General features: G+C 41.5%; 1 protein-coding gene across 4 annotated transcripts in view; it reads right to left on the bottom strand.

The window, feature by feature from the left end:
- Nucleotides 1-840: 840 nt before the first annotated feature.
- Nucleotides 841-22,593, bottom strand: part of btk (Bruton agammaglobulinemia tyrosine kinase) — a 24,795-nt gene continuing 3,042 nt past the window's right edge. For 2 of the 4 annotated variants that reach the window (XM_084041302.1, XM_084041303.1), the window contains exons 2-19: nucleotides 20,500-20,541; nucleotides 19,376-19,537; nucleotides 18,643-18,747; nucleotides 16,472-16,553; nucleotides 16,062-16,187; nucleotides 15,676-15,740; nucleotides 14,897-15,084; nucleotides 10,621-10,683; nucleotides 9,823-9,877; nucleotides 9,265-9,344; nucleotides 7,790-7,917; nucleotides 7,581-7,652; nucleotides 6,044-6,215; nucleotides 5,399-5,618; nucleotides 4,019-4,083; nucleotides 3,179-3,297; nucleotides 2,473-2,630; nucleotides 841-1,449 (exon numbers count right to left, since the gene is read on the bottom strand). In XM_084041302.1, the coding sequence (XP_083897428.1) occupies nucleotides 1,378-1,449; nucleotides 2,473-2,630; nucleotides 3,179-3,297; nucleotides 4,019-4,083; nucleotides 5,399-5,618; nucleotides 6,044-6,215; nucleotides 7,581-7,652; nucleotides 7,790-7,917; nucleotides 9,265-9,344; nucleotides 9,823-9,877; nucleotides 10,621-10,683; nucleotides 14,897-15,084; nucleotides 15,676-15,740; nucleotides 16,062-16,187; nucleotides 16,472-16,553; nucleotides 18,643-18,747; nucleotides 19,376-19,516 (1,911 nt within the window). In that variant the 5' untranslated portion in view covers nucleotides 19,517-19,537; nucleotides 20,500-20,541 and the 3' untranslated portion in view covers nucleotides 841-1,377. The remainder of the gene's footprint in view (nucleotides 1,450-2,472; nucleotides 2,631-3,178; nucleotides 3,298-4,018; nucleotides 4,084-5,398; nucleotides 5,619-6,043; nucleotides 6,216-7,580; nucleotides 7,653-7,789; nucleotides 7,918-9,264; nucleotides 9,345-9,822; nucleotides 9,878-10,620; nucleotides 10,684-14,896; nucleotides 15,085-15,675; nucleotides 15,741-16,061; nucleotides 16,188-16,471; nucleotides 16,554-18,642; nucleotides 18,748-19,375; nucleotides 19,538-20,499; nucleotides 20,542-22,593) is intronic. The other 2 variants (XM_084041305.1, XM_084041304.1) reach the window with 1 other exon arrangement.

The raw sequence follows: 22,593 nt of genomic DNA on the forward strand, positions 1-22,593 counted from the left end.
TCTTATCCTTTTGCCCATTTTTTACTCCAGTAAAGTAAAAAACCCTCAACATTTTACTTAAGTACAGTACTTAGTAAATGTACTTATAGTTACTTTCCACCACTGAGTGTTTCTATGCACTGCATGCTGCAAGTAATACATAAGATATAATATAACATAATGTTAATCATTTCTCGTCGAAATGCTTTGTAACTCTCTGTCAAAATGCCATTGGCCTGAAAGTAACAACCTCACAAGTTACTCAAACACATCTTTTCACGTCCAAGTCGAACACACTGAGCACAGTATTCTCTAGGTCACTAATGTCGGTGTAACAGGTGAAACAGGAAAGAGGCTCGACCAATCAAGAAGCACGACGTCATCTCACACGCAAACCCATTGTAATGTTGCTCAGTGGTGGAAAGTAACTAAGTACATGTACTCAAGTACTGTACTTAAGTAAACAAAAAAGAGTGCTTCTTCCACCACTGGCTATAGTTAGCTCCCCCCCCCCCCTTTTCTTTCTTTTCTTCATTTTGTCATTTTAATGCAGTCAGTCACTGTTGAAGTATAGCCTACAGTTGAAACATGTGCGTAATAAGATATAATCTACATTACATCATTATAAACAATTATTTGGTGATCTACCTGCCTATCCCACATAATGTTAAATTGCTGTCTTTGTTTGTTATATATTCAATAATTATTTATAATATTTTATTTATATATTTTGGCTAATACAGTATGTGAAATGTATGATATCGTATACTTTATAGAATTTGTTTTCTTGATAGTAATAATAACAATAACAATAATAATGACAATAATAATAAAATGTAATAATAATAATAATAATAATAATAATATTGTATTGTAATTTTACTTTAGAAAAATCAGACATTTTTACAGTTTTTGCATATTACAGAGAGCCCAGGGCTGGGGTAGGGGGGGGGGGGGGGGTACTGGTACAGTCAGGGATTTGTGTGCTGCTCAGAACAATTCTCAGATGTTTTCTACAGTTATTCAAGACTAGAGATAATATTCTAACATAACATAAAACAGAATACATTTAAAATTCGAACAAATATATATAATTAATTGCTGATCTCATATTGAACTCAGGCTGAGTGAGGATATTGTAATTAATAGATACTAACTCAAGAGTTAGAACAGATGACATTCAATTCATACAGTACAGTCCATATATGTTCACATTACAGAGGATCAGAGTATATAGGTGTACAGTCCCATGTTCAGCCCAGTCGTATAAAGCTCCCTTCTGAGAGTGAATGTGATTTAACTGCCCAAATGGGTTCCACACTTCCACTGGGATACACAGGGCTAAATGCTTTGTGGGAATGACATGACAGGTATAGCGGTGTCTGTGTGGTATAAGATCTACTGAAGCTCATACAGCAAGTCTTGAACAATCACTACCAGCTCCTGAAATGTGGGTCTCTCCTCTGGTTTCTGAGAGAGAGAGAAAGAAAGAAAGAAAGAACATTAAAAAGAAGAGTTTGGAAATTGATTTCTGACACCTGGGGACACCCCACGTTAACCACTTTAGTCCTATTTTATACCTAGGCTATTTGAAAATAGCAGATCTACAAGCTCACAACGCGTCGCGATGCGACGCGTTGTGAGCTTGTAGATCTGCTATTTTACTTTTGATACTTTAAGTACATTTTGATGCCAATACTTTTGTACTTTTACTCAGGTAACATTTTGAACACAGGCCTTTTAACTTGTAAGGGCATTTTACCTATGGGGCGGAATCTGCCAATGCTTTGTCAATGCAAATGTGTGGATTCATGGTCTTGCACAGCACGCATTTGCATTGACAAAGCATTGGCAGATTCCGCCCCATAGGTAAAATAAAGGTGCGGTGTGGCCGTGCCCTAACAGAGTATTTTTACATTGTGGTATTGCTACTTTTACTTCTATTCTAGGTAACTTTAAGCCTAAATTTAAAAAATATTTATATATATTTTTTTTGCATTTTTTCCCCTCTATCAGCCACTATATAATGATGCTGGGGTGTTTTCCTGCATTGAAACACAGTCCTCTTTCTGAAATCCGTATTTTCCCTACTATTTATGTTTTGACATCCGGGTATCCGGGACGTAAATGAAACGCACGCATGTGCGCGTCCGTGTCCGTGTGGCGAGTTCCAGTGAAACCGAATGGAACCGAGTGCAGCCGACAAAAATGGAACAGCAGCCATTGTTTTCTCTGCAGTGTTTATACTTTTGGTTTTAAAACTTTAAAACGCTCTCAAACTTATTTTTTGAGGCACGTAATTTACTTTTAAGATAGCGTTTGGATAGAATTTAGTTGTTTAACTTCATATATGTGGTCAATTAATCATGACAGAGCCTATTTAAAAATACAAATTCAGAGAACCGGCAGTTGCCTATAGAATCCCTTTAAGTAAAACATCTGAGTACTTCTTCCACCACTGCAACCTACACCCTCTCAATTAAACACACTCACATCAGTCCAACATCTATTCATGATGCTGTAGACCCTCTCGTTGGCCAGCTGGGGACGGTAGAGGCGCAGCCCTCGAGGCACCTGGTCCGCTATCTCTGTGTTGTTCAGCCGTTGATAGGGAAGGCTCCCCATGGTGTACACCTCCCACATTAGAACCCCTGAGAAAACAGCAGGTAATGCCATATGAAAACAATATACACTAGTGTTGATACGCGCACGCACGCACGCACGCACGCACGCACGCACGCACGCACGCACGCACGCACACACACACACACACACACACACACACACACACACACACACACAGGATTCAGGATGTGTAACTACTTTGGGAAGAGGAACTCTTCTTGAGAATGCTCTTTCTCTTTCTCTTGTCAATAGAAAAATTCCATTGACCGGATCTGTACAGGGCGCACCGAAGTAACTAAATAATGTTTTCCTTCTGGCGAAATATTAAACATTTTGCCTTAAGGAGAACTCCTTCTAAGGCTATGGACCATAGCTACAGTATAGGTACCACTGTGCCTTTAAGGCATAGGCATCATAAGGCATTTAAGGTATATATATATTTATTTTTTCTGGTCTTTTCTTGTTCTGTTTTTCATTTTCTTGTCCTTTCCAATTGCCCTCCTGACAGGAGGGCAATTGGAGGGCCGCTTTGAGAACCTCTGCAATGTGTGCATTACGCCATTAATTTGCTCACCATATGCCCAGACGTCTGACTTGCTGCTGAATTTACAGTAGAGCAGGACCTCTGGAGGGGACCAGCGAATAGGAAATTTAGAACCTGCTGAGCTTGTGTATTCATCATCAAGGACGTACCTGAAACCACATTGTTAGAAACATAGGGATTAAAGCAACAATAAAATCACTTTGTATGGCCTAGTCCCAATGTGTGATTTGTGACACTAGCGCCGTTTCCTAAACAATTAACACAATATGATTTTTTTTTAATGTTTTTGTAATGCTGTTCCTGCTGTTCCACATACTGCCAACCAGGTGAATACACCACAGACAGAGCTTTGCTTTTATGAAATACCCGAGACCATTAGGGTTTTATGGAAGATGCTGGCTTCATATGGAATCCAAATGACTGAAATCGGTCGTGGCGTATGAGAACTTTAATCCATGTAGAAAGCTGTTGGATTAGTCAGTCAGTGTTTTACAATGTGTCCTTTTACATTTTTATCTCCCTCCACACACACACACACACACACACACACACACACACACACACACACACACACACACACACACACACACACACACACACACACACACACACACACACACACACACACGTAAACTCTTTTCTTCCTCTTTTTCTGAGATTATCGATTATAATGTGCTGTAAAATGTGTGTGTGTTTTATTGCCTTTCTGTCTTCAAATAAATCTGTTGCTGCTGTCGTGGCCAGGTCTGCTATGACCGTGATTAATACTATAGAACACAGCATTTACTTTAAAACATACTTTATTTCACAAGATACCGTACATAACAATAAAAATAAGAATATATAGGGACAAATAATTAGCCATTTTACCTTGAAAGTCCAAAGTCAGTCACTTTGACGGTACCATTGGCATCTACTAAACAGTTTCTGGCAGCCTGAGGATGAAAGAAACAACAACAATGTTCTTGATTTGTATGCCATTTCTGAACATCTTGCCTATATGCACTGTAAATTCTGGCGTGTTCATTTTATGTCCTACCCGGGATGTCTCCCTCATGGGAGAAGAAGGCATCCCCGCTCGGCCAGGGCGGACATTAACATACAGTATGAGCTTCAGGCAATACTACCAGGGTCTAAATAGCTCAATGGAAGTGTAGGGAGACCATCTCCAACCACTGCAGACGCGCTAGTTATATATTGTATTAACATAATAGTACAGTTCTCTACCGTACAGTTTGGTTAAAGTAATGTTTATTCAACAAAATCATTTCCAGATTGCAGCTTTAACCACTTAAGCTCTATTTTATGATTTGTCGTACGACAGCATTGAGGGAAAATTGCTGATCTACATGAGCTCACAACACTGGAATGCATTTTGAACTTAGATCTGCCAATTCTGCAATTTGGGGGAAATCTTGGACAAGTTTGGAAAATGATCTCCTGTAAAGACATGCCCAAAATAGGGGCACCAGGTTGAAAGTGGTTAACCCACTAAAACCGGGAAAGCATCTGTGTAATTTTAGATTTTAGCTATATACTGTATATAGCAACATGTTTTTCAGAAAACTCTTGAATAGGCTTTAGAACAGGGGTTTAGAACAGTGGTTTTCAACCAGTGGTCCGGGAACCACCAGTGGTCCTTGAGGGGGTTCCAGGGGGTCCCCAGCCAAATTAATAGTTAGAAACCAAATTGACCCTTATGTGTCTGTAACCCTGAGAGTGTACAAATGGAACCAAATGGACCCTAACGGGTCCATTTGGTTCCATTTGTACACTCTCAGAGTTAAATGAACACTAATGATGATGATACAGTGTAGACTGGGACCCCCAAGAAATCAAAATGGTTGAGTCCCTGGCTTATATTTTCAAATGGGGGTCCGTGGGCTAATATGTGTCAATTTGGGGGTCCTTGACGCGAAAATGGTTGAAAACCACTGGTTTAGAACAGTGGTTCTCAAAAATCTTTTTGAACATTTTTGAAAAATCTTGAAAGTGTTTTTAACACAAATCCTCTCTTCTGGGGGTCCCTGGCACAAAATATTTTCAGATGGAGGGGTGGGGGGGCAAATATAAATATGTATGTGGCCAAATACATATCATTTTGGGGGTCTTTGGCACGAAAACTACTGATTTAGAAGGCATTTTATAGAATCTGCCTCAGGTCTTCATGGATTAAGAGCGTCTGCTAAATGCCTAAATTGTACATGAAACCTTCCACACTCATGCTGTGTCTGGGACATTGTCTCTCACCAGGTCTCTGTGGATGTACTGCTGGGACTCCAGGTAGGCCATTCCCTCGGTGACGTCCTTGCACATCTCCAGCAGCTGGATGGAGGTGGGGTGCTGCTTCACCCCCTCCTTGAGGTAGGTCAGCAGGCAGCCGTTGCAGAGGAACTCCGTCACGATGTAGATCGGCCTCTGTTTGGTGCAGACGCCGTAGAGCTGAACCAAGTTCTCGTGACGAAGCTTCCTGATTCCGAACCGAGAAGAAGAGATGGGGAGAGTTACACACTTAAAGGGATAGTTCACCCCCAAAATGACTTTTTTTTCCTCTATCGATTAGTCACCTCATGGAGACTTGAATTCATGGATATTTTTAGTTTTTGTCGCATTCCTAAACCAATAATTTGATGACCGGCAGTGGTTACGGTATGAGACACAAAGAGTCTCCTTTGTGTCTCCTATACCGGAACCGCTGCCTACCATCAAATTATTGGCTTAGGAATGCGACAAAGACAAAAAAATATCCATGAATTAAAGTCTCCATGGGGTGACTAATCGATAGAAAAATTCCGGACTTTTACTTGTAACAGAGTATTTCTACAGTGCAGTATTAATACTTTTATTTAAGTTTAAAAGAATGGTACTTTTTTTTCCTTTTTCTTTTTTTCTTACATCATGATTTTGGCCTCTTCTATGAAATCGTCCTCCGACATGGAGCCTTCTTTAATCATCTTGATGGCCACGTCATGCTGGCCCTGCCACTTCCCGTACTTCACCACCCCAAACTGCCCGTTGCCCAGCTCCTTGATGAAGGTGAGGTGTCGCGGTTCAATCTCCCACACGCCTGGAGTAGGAGGGAATAAGGAAGGAGAGGTCATATATGTATATTCAGTACGTCCATATCAAAGATGTCTGTGAGGGAAGGGGAAATGGCTGTGTCTATATTCATAGCCTCTGGTGAAAATTTACATTGACCACAAACAAAATGTTTGACTGTGAAAGATAAGCTGCCCTGTTTCCTAAGATCCTAACACACACACACACACACGCACGCACGCACGCACGCACGCGCGCACGCGCGCACAGGCGCACACGCACACACGCACACACGCACACACACACACACACACACACACACACACATATATACAGTATATTAACATAGATATTATATTGTCTCTATCGGGTGGAAACCTCATATGTCCAAAACTGGTTCTTCTCAGGATTCAAATTCAAAATTAGCAAAAGTAGCAGATCTACAAGCTCACCACGTGTCTGGAGCTTGTAGATCTGCTACTTTTGATGCTTTTGTGTGACGCTGTGGTACTATCAAGTAGGGTGTTCATTTACAAAAAAAAACACAAAAGGGTAAAATATGCAGATAAGAGGTTTCTGCCTGACAGCAAAATGTATTAACCACTGGCCAGAGACCCGAGGGCCTCCCTTTTTCCCTCTACACCCAAATCTAGCCAATCTACAAGCTCACATTGCGTTGCGACGTGTGGTGAGCATGTAGATCGCCTATTTCCGCCAAACGTTCGCCCCAAACGTTCGCCCCCAGAACAGGAACTCTACTGTATATGGTTCATGTGGTAATAGATTAAGTTACAGTTGTATAAAATGTATACACTGTAGTTGATGTTGACTGAGCTTTAAGACCATGCATATTGTTGAAGTTGCGGAGTCGACCAGTGGTGTAAAGTAACTAAATACATTTACTCAAGCACTTTACTTAAGTACAATTTTGAGGTACTTTTACTTTACTGGAGTACTTCCAATTGTCTATACTTTTACTACTACTCCACTACATCTCAGAGGCAAATGTTGTACTTTTACTCCACTGCAATTATTTGAAAACTTTAGTTACTTGTTACTTTAGTTTGCAGATATAAATTATTACATTATAAAACATACATTAGCCACTTTAGCCCTATTTTATACCTAGGCTATTTGAAAATAGCCGATCTACAAGCTCACAACGCGTTGCAGCGCGGCGCGTTGTGAGCTTGTAGATCTGCTATTTTCAACCATTTTAGTACTTTTAATTTTGGTACTTTGATACCAATACTTTTGTACTATTACTCAAGTCAATTTTGAATTCCGGACTTTTACTTGTAACAGAGTACTTTCTACATTTGCAGTATTGATAGTTTTACATTTGAGTACTTTTTCCACCACTGGAGTCGACATAATAAAGACAAACTCTTACCATAGCCAAGCCCTGCGGTAGACGGAGGCTGTGCTCGGTTTGACACCATGTATTTCAGCCTGCTGACCATACCTATAGCGTGGAAGAAGAGCCAAGTTATTTATTTAACGCCACGATGATGACAAACAACATAAATGTTTGAATAGCTAATATAAAGGCTGATTTGTGAGAGAGAGAGAGAGATCCATAAATGATCCGCTGTTATAAACCTGCTGCATTGTGCTGGTGGTAATTTATAAGTTCCGGAATGCTGTTGAAATAGTGCTTCTCAGCCAGGTAGAATTGGCCTTGCTGAGTGGTACAGATGTTGTAATGTCTGCTGGTTCCAGAGCTTTCCCTGTGGGAAGAAATATAAAAAAGAAGACAAGAAGTTAACTTGCATAATAATAGACTAAAGTGATATATGTTTTCACAGTGGTGTAAAGTAACTAAGTACATGTACTCAAGTACAATTTTGAGGTATTTTCACTTTACTGTAGTATTTCCAATTGTCAGCACTTTTACTTCTACTCCACTACATCTCAAAGGCACATATTGTACTTTTACTCCACAACAATTATTTGAAAACTTTAGTTACTAGTAGTTACTTTGCAATCATCAATTATTATATTATGAAACATACATTAACCACTTTAGCCCTATTTTATACATAGTCTATTTGAAAATAGCCGCTCTACAAGCTCACAACACGTTGCGATGCGACGCGTTGTAGATCTGCTATTTTCAAACATTTTAGTACTTTAAGTACATTTTGATACCAATACATTTGTTCTTTTACTCAAGTAAATGTTGAATTCCGGACTTTTACTTGTACCAGAGTACTTCTACATTGCAATATTGACACTTTTACTTAAGTAAAATATTTGAGTACTTTTTCCACCACTGATGTTTTCAACAGTGCTGTTTTGTTGTTATGGATGGACCAGCCATGCAGAAGACGGGTATAGAAAAAAGTCTTCAATCTTATCTACAATAGCCTACTCTTACACCCATGCTGTTGAAAGCCACTATACATAGATTAATCCCAGTTTTGCATGAAGGACATTTACATCTCTCTTCCTCTGCCGGCTACAGTTTCCTCTTTCATTCAACAGTTCAGTTCTTCTTTTGGTCGGGTTCACGCATGAGCGGATAGCTTGTGGACACAGTGTGAATTAATGGTGGTGAGCAGTGGTGTAACGTAACTAAGTACATTTACTCAAGTACTGTACAATAAGTACAATTTTGAGGTATTTGTACTTTACTTGAGTATTTCCAATTTTCCAATACTAAATATTGTACTTTTGCTACACTGCAATTATTTGAAAACTTTAGTTAGTTAGTTACTTTGTAGATTTTGAGTATTATTACAAAACACACATTCACCACTTCAGCCCTATATACATACATTTTGGCCATTTGAAAATAGCAGATCTACAAGCTCACAATGCGTCACATTGTGAGCTTGTAGATCTGCTATTTTCAAAAGATTTGTTTACACTTTTGGTACTTTAAGTACATTTGGATGCCAATACTTTTTATACTTTTACTCAAGTACATTTTGAGGTCCGGACTTTTACTTGTAACAGAGAGTTTTTCTACACGGCAGTATTGATACTTTTACTCAAGTAAAACAAATGAGTACTTTTTCCACCACTGGTGGTGAGACATGCAGTGTTTATACACCATGACTGAAATTACTCACCCGCCGCCCTTGGTGAACACTGAGACGGTGTACTTCCCGGCCTTGCTTGAATCCCGCACCAAGAAGCCTCCATCTTTGTTCTATAAGAATGGGAAACCAGCCATGATCAAGCCTAATGTTGTGTATCATTCATGTGTTCTTTATGGTAAAAATGTACTAAGTAGTAGGGGTGCAACAGTTATTTCGATCTAATTGAGTTAACTAATTTAAAAAAAATACTCAATCAATTTTAATTTGAAAAAATATATATTCTGGGGCGACAATTTGAAATGTCGGGTTTTGTTTTAGTTCAAAACGTTAAAAATTAGTGTAAAGCGTTGATCTACAAGCTCACGCGTAGCGATGCGTGCTGCTAAAATAGGGCTTAATCAGACGATCATACTTTTTTCTTTTTGAATTTCTCTGTGTTCAATTCATATGAAAACACACTTCAGGATTATTCGATTAATCGAAAAATGTATCCATAGAATAATCGCTAAGACAATAATCGATAGTTGCAGCCCTACTAAATTGCAAATGTTCTCATGGACTGGTTTGATGTAATCATTGAAAGTTCACCTCTGTCCTCAGCAGGTTTTCTGCCTGGCTGCGGTTCATGTTCTTACAATACCAGCTGTGAGAGAGAGAGGGTGGGGGGGGGGGGTGTATATTTATTTTTCAGAGAGTATACCAGTGATGATCCATACAGGATCCAACAATTTATTACAATTCTCTGTTTGGTTCTCAGGAAACTTTACACGGTAATGATAAGAAAAATATTTCTTTTTCACGATTTTTCAAAAAATAGCAGATCTACAAGCTCATGGCGCGGCACTCGGTGCCGCGCCATGAGCTTGTATATCTGCTATTTTTGAATAGCCAAAGAAATCTTAAGTGACACAGATGCGTTCCAGGTCTTAATCAATGGGTTAATAACACTAATACACTTGAAAGAGGCACACTGTGAGTGCATATCTCTGTCAGGATGGGTTGCCTAGCCAGGGCTGTGTATAAGTCATGGGTTGCAGCCGGCAGGAGCCGATCAGCCTGCAGGGGGAAATAGCATTTCTACGACATACAGTGCAATGTCAAACATTTGTGGCGCCCGCTATTGGCAGAAGTGAAAGTGCATTCGGAGGTGCACTCTATTGAGGCCCTTCAATATGCTATTCCAGTGTTCATTTGATGTTGCATTTATGATGGGCATTTCTTGTAAGAAATTTTCCGCAGGGGCAAAAAAACAACAACTCTGCCTCCCGGCCTTCTGGCCTGGCGGAAATAATTAAAGTATAATTTCTATTACCTCATGCTACCACAGTTATCAGTGGATATAATAATATATAAAAAATATAATATAAGACTACATGTCATACTCACTCAAATCTTTCTAGTCCATGTCCAGCCTTCACAACGTAATTGCTAGGTATATACCCCTCTTCCCTGCAAGAGAGTACATGACATATTTAAAACAAACATTTTATCAGACACGCCCCTTCCTATACAAACCCTGTCTGATAAAATAAATATCAAATATCTAAATACTGAATCAAGCAACTTAAAAACTGTCTGCGGTGTTCACAAAAGCCTGAGTAGACGATTAAATGACCCAATTAAAACAAAAGTGAAATATCCCTTTAATATACATCCTAAATGGACATTCTTCTCTGTTAGAAGTTATGACAGTGGTAGTCTCACATAGCCAGACTCTCCACAGCTCCGCCTACTCTCTGCCCCTCTCAAGCGGAGTGGGCGGAGCTGTGAGAGGTCTGGCTATGCAAGACTATGCCAGTGGGGTATATAGTTTGTCAGCAGCTGTATGGTGTGTTGCTCGAAAACAGCAATTAAACGGCACAAACCACTCTATATTTGCTTCAACCTTTGCCATTGTATTTCGGCCTGCTGGGCTTAATACCGTGGCATAGACAGATCACCTGTGCCAACCTCTAAAATGAACTATAGTGTGAACCTGAACAGAAACGGGACTGAGGCCTGATCACATCTTTCAAATGAACTGACAATGTGACAATGTGAAGTCCTCAGCCCTTTGTGGGCATTTCACAAAACTAAATACAAATACAAACTAATGAAAGATTCAAAACTATAATAACCATGGGTATTAGTGGGTAGTGGGTAGTCCATTTCAGGGGCTGAAAGACAAAGTGTGAAAACGGCATAAGCAATCTCCTATAGCTCCTTTTCTTCACAACAGGCAGACAGTGTGAAGTGTGAAGTGTGAACACACACAATACAGTCTATTGTGGCCAGTTTTGCTTTCATTTTTGAAGTACAGTGTATGTCATTTGTGTAACCACATACACAGAATTGAATTTGCTGTGGGGATCATCATCATAACCTTTGTTTCAGCTCGGAGTACAGTTGAGGGGCAGGCCCTCATTTTCAATGTAGCCGAGATAAGGGAGCCCATCCGAGGGCTGGGGAGCAGAATCCATGCCTGTGTTTTGATATCCCCCCCTCAGTTGTGATGATCAGTGGCGACTGATTGTGTGGGAGTGTAGGTGGTTATGGACTGGACTATAAAGTTGCCTGAGTGTGGTTAACATCTTTCTCCTGACCAGACCAGCCTCCAAACACCAGCACTGTGTTCGGGTTAAGACCAATCAGAAGCCGCGGGCAGCTGGCGGACGTAGCAATCAGTCTGGATTCCAGGCTAGTTGTTGCCAACTCACATATTCTACATAATGATGTCATAATGCAATGACATCACACTGTGATCACAGCCATGAAAGTAGTTAAAAGTTAAAGTCAAATGAACAAAGCATCATTTAGCAGCATTTAGCGTGACAGCTACCATTTTTTATCAAATGACACCGGGTAATAATTGTTGTTTGTGACACTGTTTGACGGTGGTGCTGGTGTGTGTAATGTTGCGTTGGACGGTACATCTGAGAGGAGGACCAAAGAAAAAACATGCTACTGTCGCAGTAAGACACAAGGTGTACTGCTTTGTAGAGGAAAAGAACAGTGATCAGATTCAAGTGCACATCTTCAACACGGGGTCTTTACTCTGGATGAAGTTGCCTCCAGTGACGACTGGAAGAGGAGAGCGCCCCCCTGAGGTTCCCTCCAGCCGCCGGTTTCACACAGCTGTACTGATAGAAGATATCTACATGTGGGGAGGGACTCCTTTCTGCAACGTGCTTTATGCATTTGATGTCGACACTCACAGATGGTTGAAGCCCAGGGTTTCTGGAACTGTTCCAGAGGCGAGGTGCTACCACTCAGCCTGTGTCTTGGAGAAGGTCATGTATGTCTATGGAGGATTCACCCAGCTGACTGGATACACTGATGACATCTACAAGTTGGACACCACCACAATGGTCTGGACATTAATTAACACCAGAGGCACTCCACCACCTGTTTTATCAGGACACTCTGCCACCGTCATCGGGACAAAGATGTTTGTATTTGGGGGCTGGGGGGGCCAGGGAGTGTTTGACACAGAGACCAATAGCTGGCTGGGCATGCCTTCTGCACAGCATCTCCCAGAACCAAGCTGTGGTCATTCAGCCTTTGCCTACAATGGAGAGCTGTACATACATGGTGGCTACAACAGGAACCAGTTCTTAAGTCATCTGTGGAAATTCAATTCAGAGACCTTCTCCTGGAAGAAGGTTGAACTCAAGGGAAACAGCCCTTCTCAGAGGTATAGGATGTGCTGTTGCATGGTGGGAGATCGTATCATCCTCTTTGGAGGATACAACGTAAACTACCAACTCTCTGATGTTCTTTACATCTTAGATTTAAGTCCAACACTGAAGACACTATGCAAGCTAGCAGTTATTCAGTATGGTGTGGAGCAGTCAGAACTCCCTCACAACATCAGGTGGGAACTGCTAGCCATGACTAAAAATCAGTGGTGGAAAAAAGTACTCAAATTCTTTACTTAAGTAAAAGTATCAATAACGCAATGTAGAAAAACTCTGTTACAAGTAAAAGTCCGGAATTCAATGTGAACGGAAATGATGGAACAGATGACAGCTTCCTTTCTCGGCTTTCGGAGATTCGGAGATTCAGAGATTGTGGAATAGTTGTCTGGCTACACAAGACTATGATTGAGCGGTGATGATGAGTGACTGATTGAGTATACCAGCTGGTGATCAGTGCAGGGGCGTAGCCACGGGTGGGCATAGGTAGGCCTGGGCCCACCCATTTGTTTTTTCTGCCCACCCCCCCAAAATAAAAATATATATATATATCTTTTTTTTTTTTTTTCCTAATATCATATTCAGTCATTCTGATAACAGTGTGTATATATAGGTATCCGAAATCCGTCACAAACCAGCAAAAAAAGTAGGCTATCAAAAAAACGCTAAAAACCAGCCCAGCCTATGCCTGCGTTCTGGCTACGCCACTAGATCAGTGGCGACCGATTGTGGGGGAGTGGGAGTGTAGGTGGAATCAGGCTGGCGATTGGCTCCTGTGGTTATGGACTGGACTATAAAGTTGCCAAACGCCAGTGGTCAGCATGTCTTTCTCCTGACCAGACCAGCCTCCCAACACCTGCACTGTATTTGGGTTAAAGTTCTGGATAATGTCATTTGGGACTGAGTGGGTTGGATGATGTATTTTTGCCAGACCCAGAGGGTTGGCCTACATGAGGCTTTGTCCCTATTTCGTCCATATATGGGGTTAATGTCTGTCCATCTTTTGTCCCTCTTTCGTCCATACATGGGCATAGAAGGGAACTCGCATGACGTGACATCGCATGACACGTCATGCGAAGTCCGGCCATTCAGATTTGAACCACTAGGGGTCTGGCAGTACCAGGTCTCCTGGTTCCCTTGTTGTTTAATACTAGTTTGTTCTGTTTTTGTTATAGTTTATATTAGGTAAGATAGTGTCTTCCGTGAGGAAGAAGCCCAACAAATCCACGGTGAGGCCTTTAGGAGGGTCATTCAAGCAAGCCGCAAGTGGTGCCCAAGGAACCATGGACCATGGACCTGGTGAGACGAAGGAGGAGCCTGGCCAGGAGGCCACCCACAGAGCCTAGTCCCTCCACATGCCAGAGCCTCCCCGAGTCCCGGCAGAGTAGTTCCGGAGAAGCGGACTGAGTGGCCCTGTCTTTCCCTATAGGACTGACCGTGGGTAGCTACTGGGACGTAAGTCGGGGCTTGATCAACGCCGGCTGGGTCACCTGGGCGAGGGTGTATGTTGTTGCGAGACCCGAAACATCCTATGACCCCAGGCTATACAACACTGATGATACGTCCCAGGTGCATCCATGTGATGTTTTATTTATAGATGTATTTTTGGTGTATTTTATGTTGGACACAAATAGGATTTTTGTTTTGTATTTTGGAGTTTATGGTCCCACTCATGCTCACCTGTTTAATGTATAATATACAGTAAATCCTTGACTTTTGGGATTTTAAACCTGTGTGGACTGGCTGTTTGGGGACTGATAATGAGGGAGTCCAGTTTTGTTGCACCTAGTGACCCCTAGACTGGGTCGTAACAATAATTATTAAGACATCACAATGTGAGCTTTGTCATACGAATAAGTGTGTGTGTGTATATATATATATATATATAGGGTTTAAGGGGTTAATACAATGTCCCCCCAATCTGTATTTTTACAAATCGAACTCTGGCTGTACATCATGATGCTTCCCTTTCCTCGCATGCATCTTACCCATTCTTGTCTCTGGCCTTCCACCAGTTGGGGTCTGTCATCTCCAGGATGGTGTACTCCTCATCCTTCCTCAGTTCCAGGTCCTGGTCGGTTACGGGTGTGTATCCATACTCGGCTATGACTGTCATGCCCACCTTGTCTGCGGGCTCCTCTGGAGGCTGAGGCGGTAGTGGCCTGCCAGGCTTCTCCTGAAACAGCATGACGCATGTTACAAAAAAAGGTTTGTACTCGGCAGATAATTGCCCACGAGTAAAGGCTACTTTATGGTCCGTCGTACGACGAGTCGGGCGCCCATAAAAAGCAGATCTATAAGCACACAAGACGTTGCAGATGTGATGTGCTGTGTGTTGTAATGTAGGCCAGTGGGTCCAGTGCCCAGGGGGAGGTCCCAGTTTATCTTAATTTCTGACTCAACAGTAAACAAACCAACATACAGTATAAGTGTATGTAGGGAATTTCTAAAGTGACAATTTATTGACTTTAAAGACCTTTTTAATACCAAATTGGCCAAATTGTCAAATATTAAGTAAGAAAGAGACAAACATTGAGAAAATTGCCGATCTGCAAGCTCACAAGTGAGCTTCTAGTTCATCTATTTTCACAATATTTATCTGTGGAACCGAGTCAAACTAAATGTAATTCCTACATTTCCAAGTGCTTGTCAGGGTGGGGGGTCCCCTGTTCAAATATCCTTATTTTGTGGGGTTGCAGCCTGAAAGGTTTTGGAACCCTTGCTGTAGGTCAGCTATTTAGACAAAGTACAATGCAGGCTCAAGTACCTCCTCGGGCGTCGGAGGAAGCGGTTTCCTGGATGTCCGTCGCCGAGATGATTTGGACGAGAAGCCTGCAGATAGGAGAAAGCCATGATGACGCTATAGTGTGGTGATTGTTGAACTTACTGTAGTTCCAATTGTCTATACTTTTACTTTTACTCCACTACATCTCAAAGGCAAATATTTCACTTTTACTCCGCTACAATTATTTGAGTACATTTTGATAGCAATACTTTTGTACTTTTACTCAAGTCAAATTTGAATTTCAGGCTTTTACTTGTAACCGAGTGCTTCTACATTGCAGTATTGATACTTTTACTTAAGTAAAACATTCGAGTACTTTTTCCACCACTGTCTTTAATGAGCAAGGCACCCTCTCTCCAATCACTGACCTCCATTCTTCTCTAACACCTTGCAGCCCACAGCTTCTTTGACCTCCTGTTGACAGCACTGCCACATCCCATCCGCCCAGAAACAAGGATGGTACTTCTGTACCAGATCCTTGTTGAAGCGCACCTCTACACACACACACACACACACACACACACACACACACACACACACACACACACACACACACACACACACACACACACACCGTATGTGACAGATGTTTGTATTAAAGCAAATGTAAGAATTGAAATTTGCATAATATTACAAATCTCACTGCTACACACATCAATTCTGTGCCTAGTTTATGCATTGTATATGCATTGTGCGTGTCCATGTATTCTGTGATTCTGGATATTACAGAGATTAGCAAGAGGCTAAACGCTAAGCCATGGATACACGTGTTACTTACTTTCCTTCAGCTTCTTTATCCACTCGCCTCGCGTGGTGTCATTCTTTGCAAAGACGTACAGTGGTCCTTCATCGTAGATTACCTATGGCCAGACAATGAGGAAACCAACATAGCACTTTACCACAGGGGTCTTCAACAGGGGGTCCGGGACCCCTAGGGGGTCCTCAGAGTTACTACAGGGGGTCCGCCAAATCTTTGTGTGATAGGATTTTTGAGTGGTGCCAACCACTCCTATATCTGACTTTGTCTGTGTGTCCGTGTGTATGTCTGTATGTCCAATAAACAAACATTGATGACAACATCAATACGGGGCTCATCAAAGGCACTACTCTCTTCACACAGGGTGTGATTTTTTATTTTACCTTAACCACTTGAACCCTAGCATCCCTTTTCTGAGGAGAACTTTAGCCAGAAATAGCAGATCTACAAGCTCACAACGCCTCGCAGCGCGAGGCGTTGTGACCTTGTAGATCGGCTATTTATCGGCTATCAATTGTTGTGCCTTGGGGGACACAAAGTTTAAAAACCACTAGCTTATGGCACCAACCAGACTTTGGTGTACCAACCACAGTGTGAAGCATCATGGCCTGTTTTAGAAGCACCTGTTAGCTGTCATTGAAAGTCCCACGTTTATGAGGGCTGGTTTCACTTCTTAGTACTGGTTTTCACCATAGCAACTATTGAAGCACCGGGCTGGGCTCTGTTGTCTGCCAGGGGAACGGAAAAGACCCTTTCTCGTGTTTCTTCTTGCACTTCCAACATAGTGTAGACAAGTCATACTTAATCTATACTCCATCGTACGATGGTGTTTCACACCGAAAATAGCAGATCTACAAGCTCACGATGCATCAGGCCTAACGGGGAGAGGGACATACTCTCAAAGAGGAAGCTTATTTTGAAATGCTCTGAAAAGGTGCAACTATAGTGGTGAAACTACTGTATAGACTAGAGGTGTTTAGGCAAGAAAGGCGGTGATCACATGACTCCAGAGATGATATATAGCAGTTTTTAAGAAGCATCTATTTTGATTCTAGGAAATGGGCATTGCCATTATGCAGAGTTGCAATGTAATCCATTATGATTGTATAACATACGATTCAAGTTACAGTATAGGCCAAAGCGTAGAGCGGGCTGGTATAGTGCCACGATGAGGTCGATTTGAAACATTTGGGGTGGAATGACCTCCTTGACCTACTGGCAGCCTGCATGATACAGTACATTTGGCTGGTAGTTTCCGAGATTATACTTTTGGATTCATGTGCAGAGACACACGGACACAGACAGAAAACAAAAAATCTCCATTCCTGGACGACGTTCTGCCTGGCCATAAACATTACAACGCTATAGATTAACCTTGTGGTAAAAAGCTGAACGTTTCAATTGCTTTATCACAAATTGAACGCCAGAAAAGTGGGAGAAGTGAAAGCAAACTAGACCACAGAGGAGCAGGGAAATCCCTGATTTCACTGCCGAGAGACTGACTTGCAGTAAGTGAAGTGACATGATGAGGCCCTTGTATCTAGCCTACACACTCTCACTCCCTGGCAGTTGTACAGTAGGTATTGTTTGCGACACTTGGAGAATCTTGACCAAGCATCAGACAGTTGATGCTGAAGGCACCCCCTTTTGCGTCGCTTTTCATTGTCCAGGTTATGTAGTACTGCCTGACGGGACTGACAATGGAATGTGGACGTGCGTTCTCACTCCCAACCCGTAATAGAATGATACGCCAGTAAAAAAACATTTAAAACAAGTTTCCCAACTTCACATATTACGACTTGGGAGTGAGAATGATGTAGCTCACTGTGTAGAGCATGACAGTTATACAATTCCAGGGTGAGAGGTTCAGTCAATGTATGTTGCAGTGATTCTTAAACATTTTAATGTCAAGGACCCCCAAATTAATATGCATTTGGCCACGAAACCCATCTGAAAATATGTTGTGCCAGGGACCCCCATACAAGATTTGTGTCGACATTTTCCCAAATTCTCAACAGGTTCCAAAATTTTGAAACAGCTGAATGTATAGGGTTAAAGTGGTTAAACCGATAATTAATGCTACATTATGTTGCTGGGAACCCACTGGAATTCCCTCAAGGACCCCTGGGGGTCCCCAGACCCCACTTTGAGACCCATTGTTGTAAAGGATAAGTGCTAGCTGTTTTTTTTACCTGGAATGCACAAGAGCGCTCTGGGGGTGAATTGGGTTCTGGCTGGACTGCCTCCACACACTTAATCTTCTCTAGATCCACAGAGCCCCTCAAGCTTTTCCTTTTCTGGTTAACAGAGAGAGAGAGAGAGAGAGAGAGAGAGAGAGAGAGAGAGAGAGACAGACCGTCAGTGACTGCATACATTTAGTGTATTCATGAATGCCAGAATGTTATGTCTGTATAGTGTAAGTTGAATAGTAATACCAAGTTCACACACATTTTGCTCTTTCATCATACTCTGGGGCAGTGGTTCTCAAACGCTTTCATGTCACGGACCCCCAAAATGATATGTATTTGTATTTGACCCCCATCTCAAATATGTTTGTGCCAGGGACCCCCAGAAGCAAAGATTTGAGTTACAAATGTTTGCTTAACATCTCGCGACGCGTTGTGAGCTTGTAGATCTGCTATTTTCAAAAGGTTTTTATACATTTTATACGTATTGATAACTTGTGAAACGAGACATTCTGCGTAATGAGTATACTTTTACTTTTGTATATTTTGATGCCAATACTTTGGCTTTGGCACCGGACTTTAACTTGTAACAGAATGTTTCTACAATGCAGTATTGATACTTTTACTTAAGTAAAAAAAATAGTACTTTTCCCACCACTGCTACTTGGGGGTAACACCCAGAGCATGACATACTGTAAGAGCAATGTGGTTGTCGTGTCAATGTGGTCAATGCACGTACCGCTTTATTGAGATCATATTCATAGTAAGAGAGTTTGTCCTGCGTCAGGACAAACCATCTCTCCTTGTAGTTCAAAGGGGAAGTCTTCTTCTTCTGCTGCGATCGTTTTATGAAGAGTTCTTCCAATATACTCTCTGACATGATTCAATCAGAGAGTTCTACCTGGAATGAAGGCAAATTCATCAAAATTAATGAAAAATAGGGGTGCAACAGTTATTCAAATTAATCGATTTAATCAATTATAGTGCATGGTGTGTGATATGAAATGCAAAGCCTGATTTATAGTTTGCTGCGCACCGGTGTCTCGCATGGTGTCTCTTGGATTGGTGCAAGACACTGCTAGCTTTATCTTATCCTATAAACACATGTCCTGTACATGTGTTTACATACAGTATAGTATAAATGGACTGTGAAGTCCAATAGGGCTGCAACAGTTAATCTAATTAATTAAGTAGATTTCTCTGACCACTTCAAGCGTATTCGATTCATCGAAAAAGTTATCAATATCATAATCGCTAAGAAAATAATTTATACAGTTGTAGTAGCCATAACCATGAGCAGATTCCATTTACCATATTCACACGGTAGCCAGTTTGCTTTTATGTCATACTCGGGGGTATAGGAAACCCCAACCCAATGAGGTTTCCCGGCACCGAGTATGAGAAAAATGGCCACTGTGAAAATGGTCAATTAACAGTGTCACTCTTTGCTTGTTTATTTTGTGACATTGTAGCCGCACTTGACAGGACATTCACACTGAAGTTGATCGTGTCAGCTTCACCCAAACTGTATAGTTTGCAAAATGCTCAGAGCTGTGACTCTCTTCCCACAATGCTATGCTGCAGCTTAACCACTTTAAGACTGGGAAAGCATCATTTGTGTCATTTTAAGATTTCTTTGGCTATTCAAAAATTGCCAAAATAGTAGATCAGCAAGGTCACAACCCAATGCGATGTGTTGAGAGCTTGTAGGTTGTTATTTCACTGTCGTACAGTAATGTATATAGGGCTTAAGTAGTTAAATATAAATTACATTGCCCTAGCTTTACAGTGACTATTGGTGTAGTCATACGGTATGGGGTTTACTTTTGGACTTTTGTTCAGTTGCTAGTTGTCCGTACTTACCTACACTTCATAGATTCAGCTACAACAGGAGAGAAAGTAGATCTGGAAATAGATAAAGCAACATGTGAACAGGTATCAGGTGTGTGTGATTAACCTGTAGTTTTGCATAAACCCTCCTTTTCTTCTCAATATCCCCTTTGTTTCCGGGTGTTTCCTCCCTTGTTGGAACATCTCTTTCCTTCAGCCATATCTTCTGGCCCCACATGTATCTTACCAGCCTATGGAGTGACGACACAATTATCTTATCTATGCCCCCCCCAATGGTCCTCTGTATCTCTATGCACACAGAAAGATAATGATGCTTAAAGTTCTTTAAAAGACTATAGTATATGGTTCCACAAAGAACCATCACCTACCCTTTTATTTCGTCATTTACTTCATGTTCCTGATAAGGTTCTAGAGAACCTTTTCTTTATCAAACCAGAAATGTTTCCTCAAAGAACCATTTTTGGACCACCCTAGCATCCCAATTTTTGGTTTGTCTTCATAGGAGATCATTCGTCAAAAATAGCAGATCGACAAGCTCACAATGCGTCACAACGCGATACGTGTGAGCTTGTGGATCAGCTAGTTTCGACGAAGAGATCTGGTTATGTCTGGTGGAGGGAAAAGCTGTTAATAACAGTTGTACTATAATGTCCCGGGGATGTACTGTACATCATGGCTGGAGGATGTACTTGCACATCAAGTCACCTCACGCTACAGAAACAGGAGATAGGCTCCTGCCCTTATGGGCCACATGGCTCGGGAACTGTTGGTTTCCATGGCTACTTACTATATATAGTTGCAGACATGCAATACATCTTCAAAATGTAAACAGTTAAAGCTCTAAGACTACGTATATTCTGATAGTAATCATTGCTATGGAGTGTTTGTTCTGGTACAGCACTTTTTATCAGGAGAGAGAACGACCTCACAAAGATTATTCATCAGCTAGATTAAATTATTTAGTGTTCCAATTCCCATTTTGAACCACGGGAGGGCCAAAATAAAGTTATTCTATCTTATGCCGCAGTCTGAAAACTCTTCAAACCCCACCTCATCCCCTAGCACTCCTTATTTCTTTGAATCAATACTACCTATTTACCTACATAGGCCTATGGCAGATGCTACTTCTGTTATCAAAATGTACAGTATAGGTGGCCAGTGACTATGGCCAGTTTCACTTTCAAAACCTTCGCATCATGCATGTCACACAAACAGAATGCGATGCGTTTTTTGGTTGATATAACAAGTTTGTTCATAGAGTCCTATCCACAAATCCACCATTTAACTTCCACAATCCACATTATCAAAACCATTGGGGTTGTGTGCTGGATTCGAACCGATATCATCTCTGGTCACGCGCTCAATGCAGGAGGTGTGGAAGGAAAATGGCCAAAGTCACAGGCCACCTACTGTATGTTGGTCTTTATGCACATCCTACTGTATGTATGTTATTTAGATACATGCATATGCTGTTTTGTCCACAGATGTTTGTACTTTGTACAGTGTGTTGGATTAGGCAGATGCTAGGTTTGATGTATACCTGCTTACTTTCTAGCACTCAACGGTTTTCAAAGCACTCAATTTACTTGACCGCTTATACCCTGTTGTTGGTTAGAGTTTATGCCATTTTCTGCAATCTTGCACTTTGTACTGGAGTAAGTCACTTGACTCACTTATAAGAGCATCAGAAAAATGCCTTTTCTGTTTATTAATGGGCTGGAGAGACATGGAGACTCCTGTTACTGAACAAACACTCTATAGCAACGAGTACTATCAGAATATAGAGCATTATAAAAGTTATTTTAACCAAAGAAAATCACCTACCCTACCTTTAAACTAACACTCAGGATCTTACTGTGTAGGCAAATGAAGCAGCTTATATCTATTGACCTCCATCCATGACAGGGTTATTATTGTAGCCTACTAACAGCACCTGTAGCTGGTAAGGTGTGTTGCAGCGAGCCTATCAGCTCCAGCCCCATGCAGGACAAGGTCTCTATTGATACCAGGCATAGACGGAAGTGGAGGCAGTTGACAGGCAGATATTTACTATGTCTGTTAATTATTTAGGGATTGGGATAACAAACCCTCTGTGGAATCACATTG

This window comes from Gymnoscopelus microlampas, assembly GCF_963454915.1.
Source record: "Gymnoscopelus microlampas genome assembly, chromosome: 18".
NCBI classification, from domain to species: domain Eukaryota; kingdom Metazoa; phylum Chordata; class Actinopteri; order Myctophiformes; family Myctophidae; genus Gymnoscopelus; species Gymnoscopelus microlampas.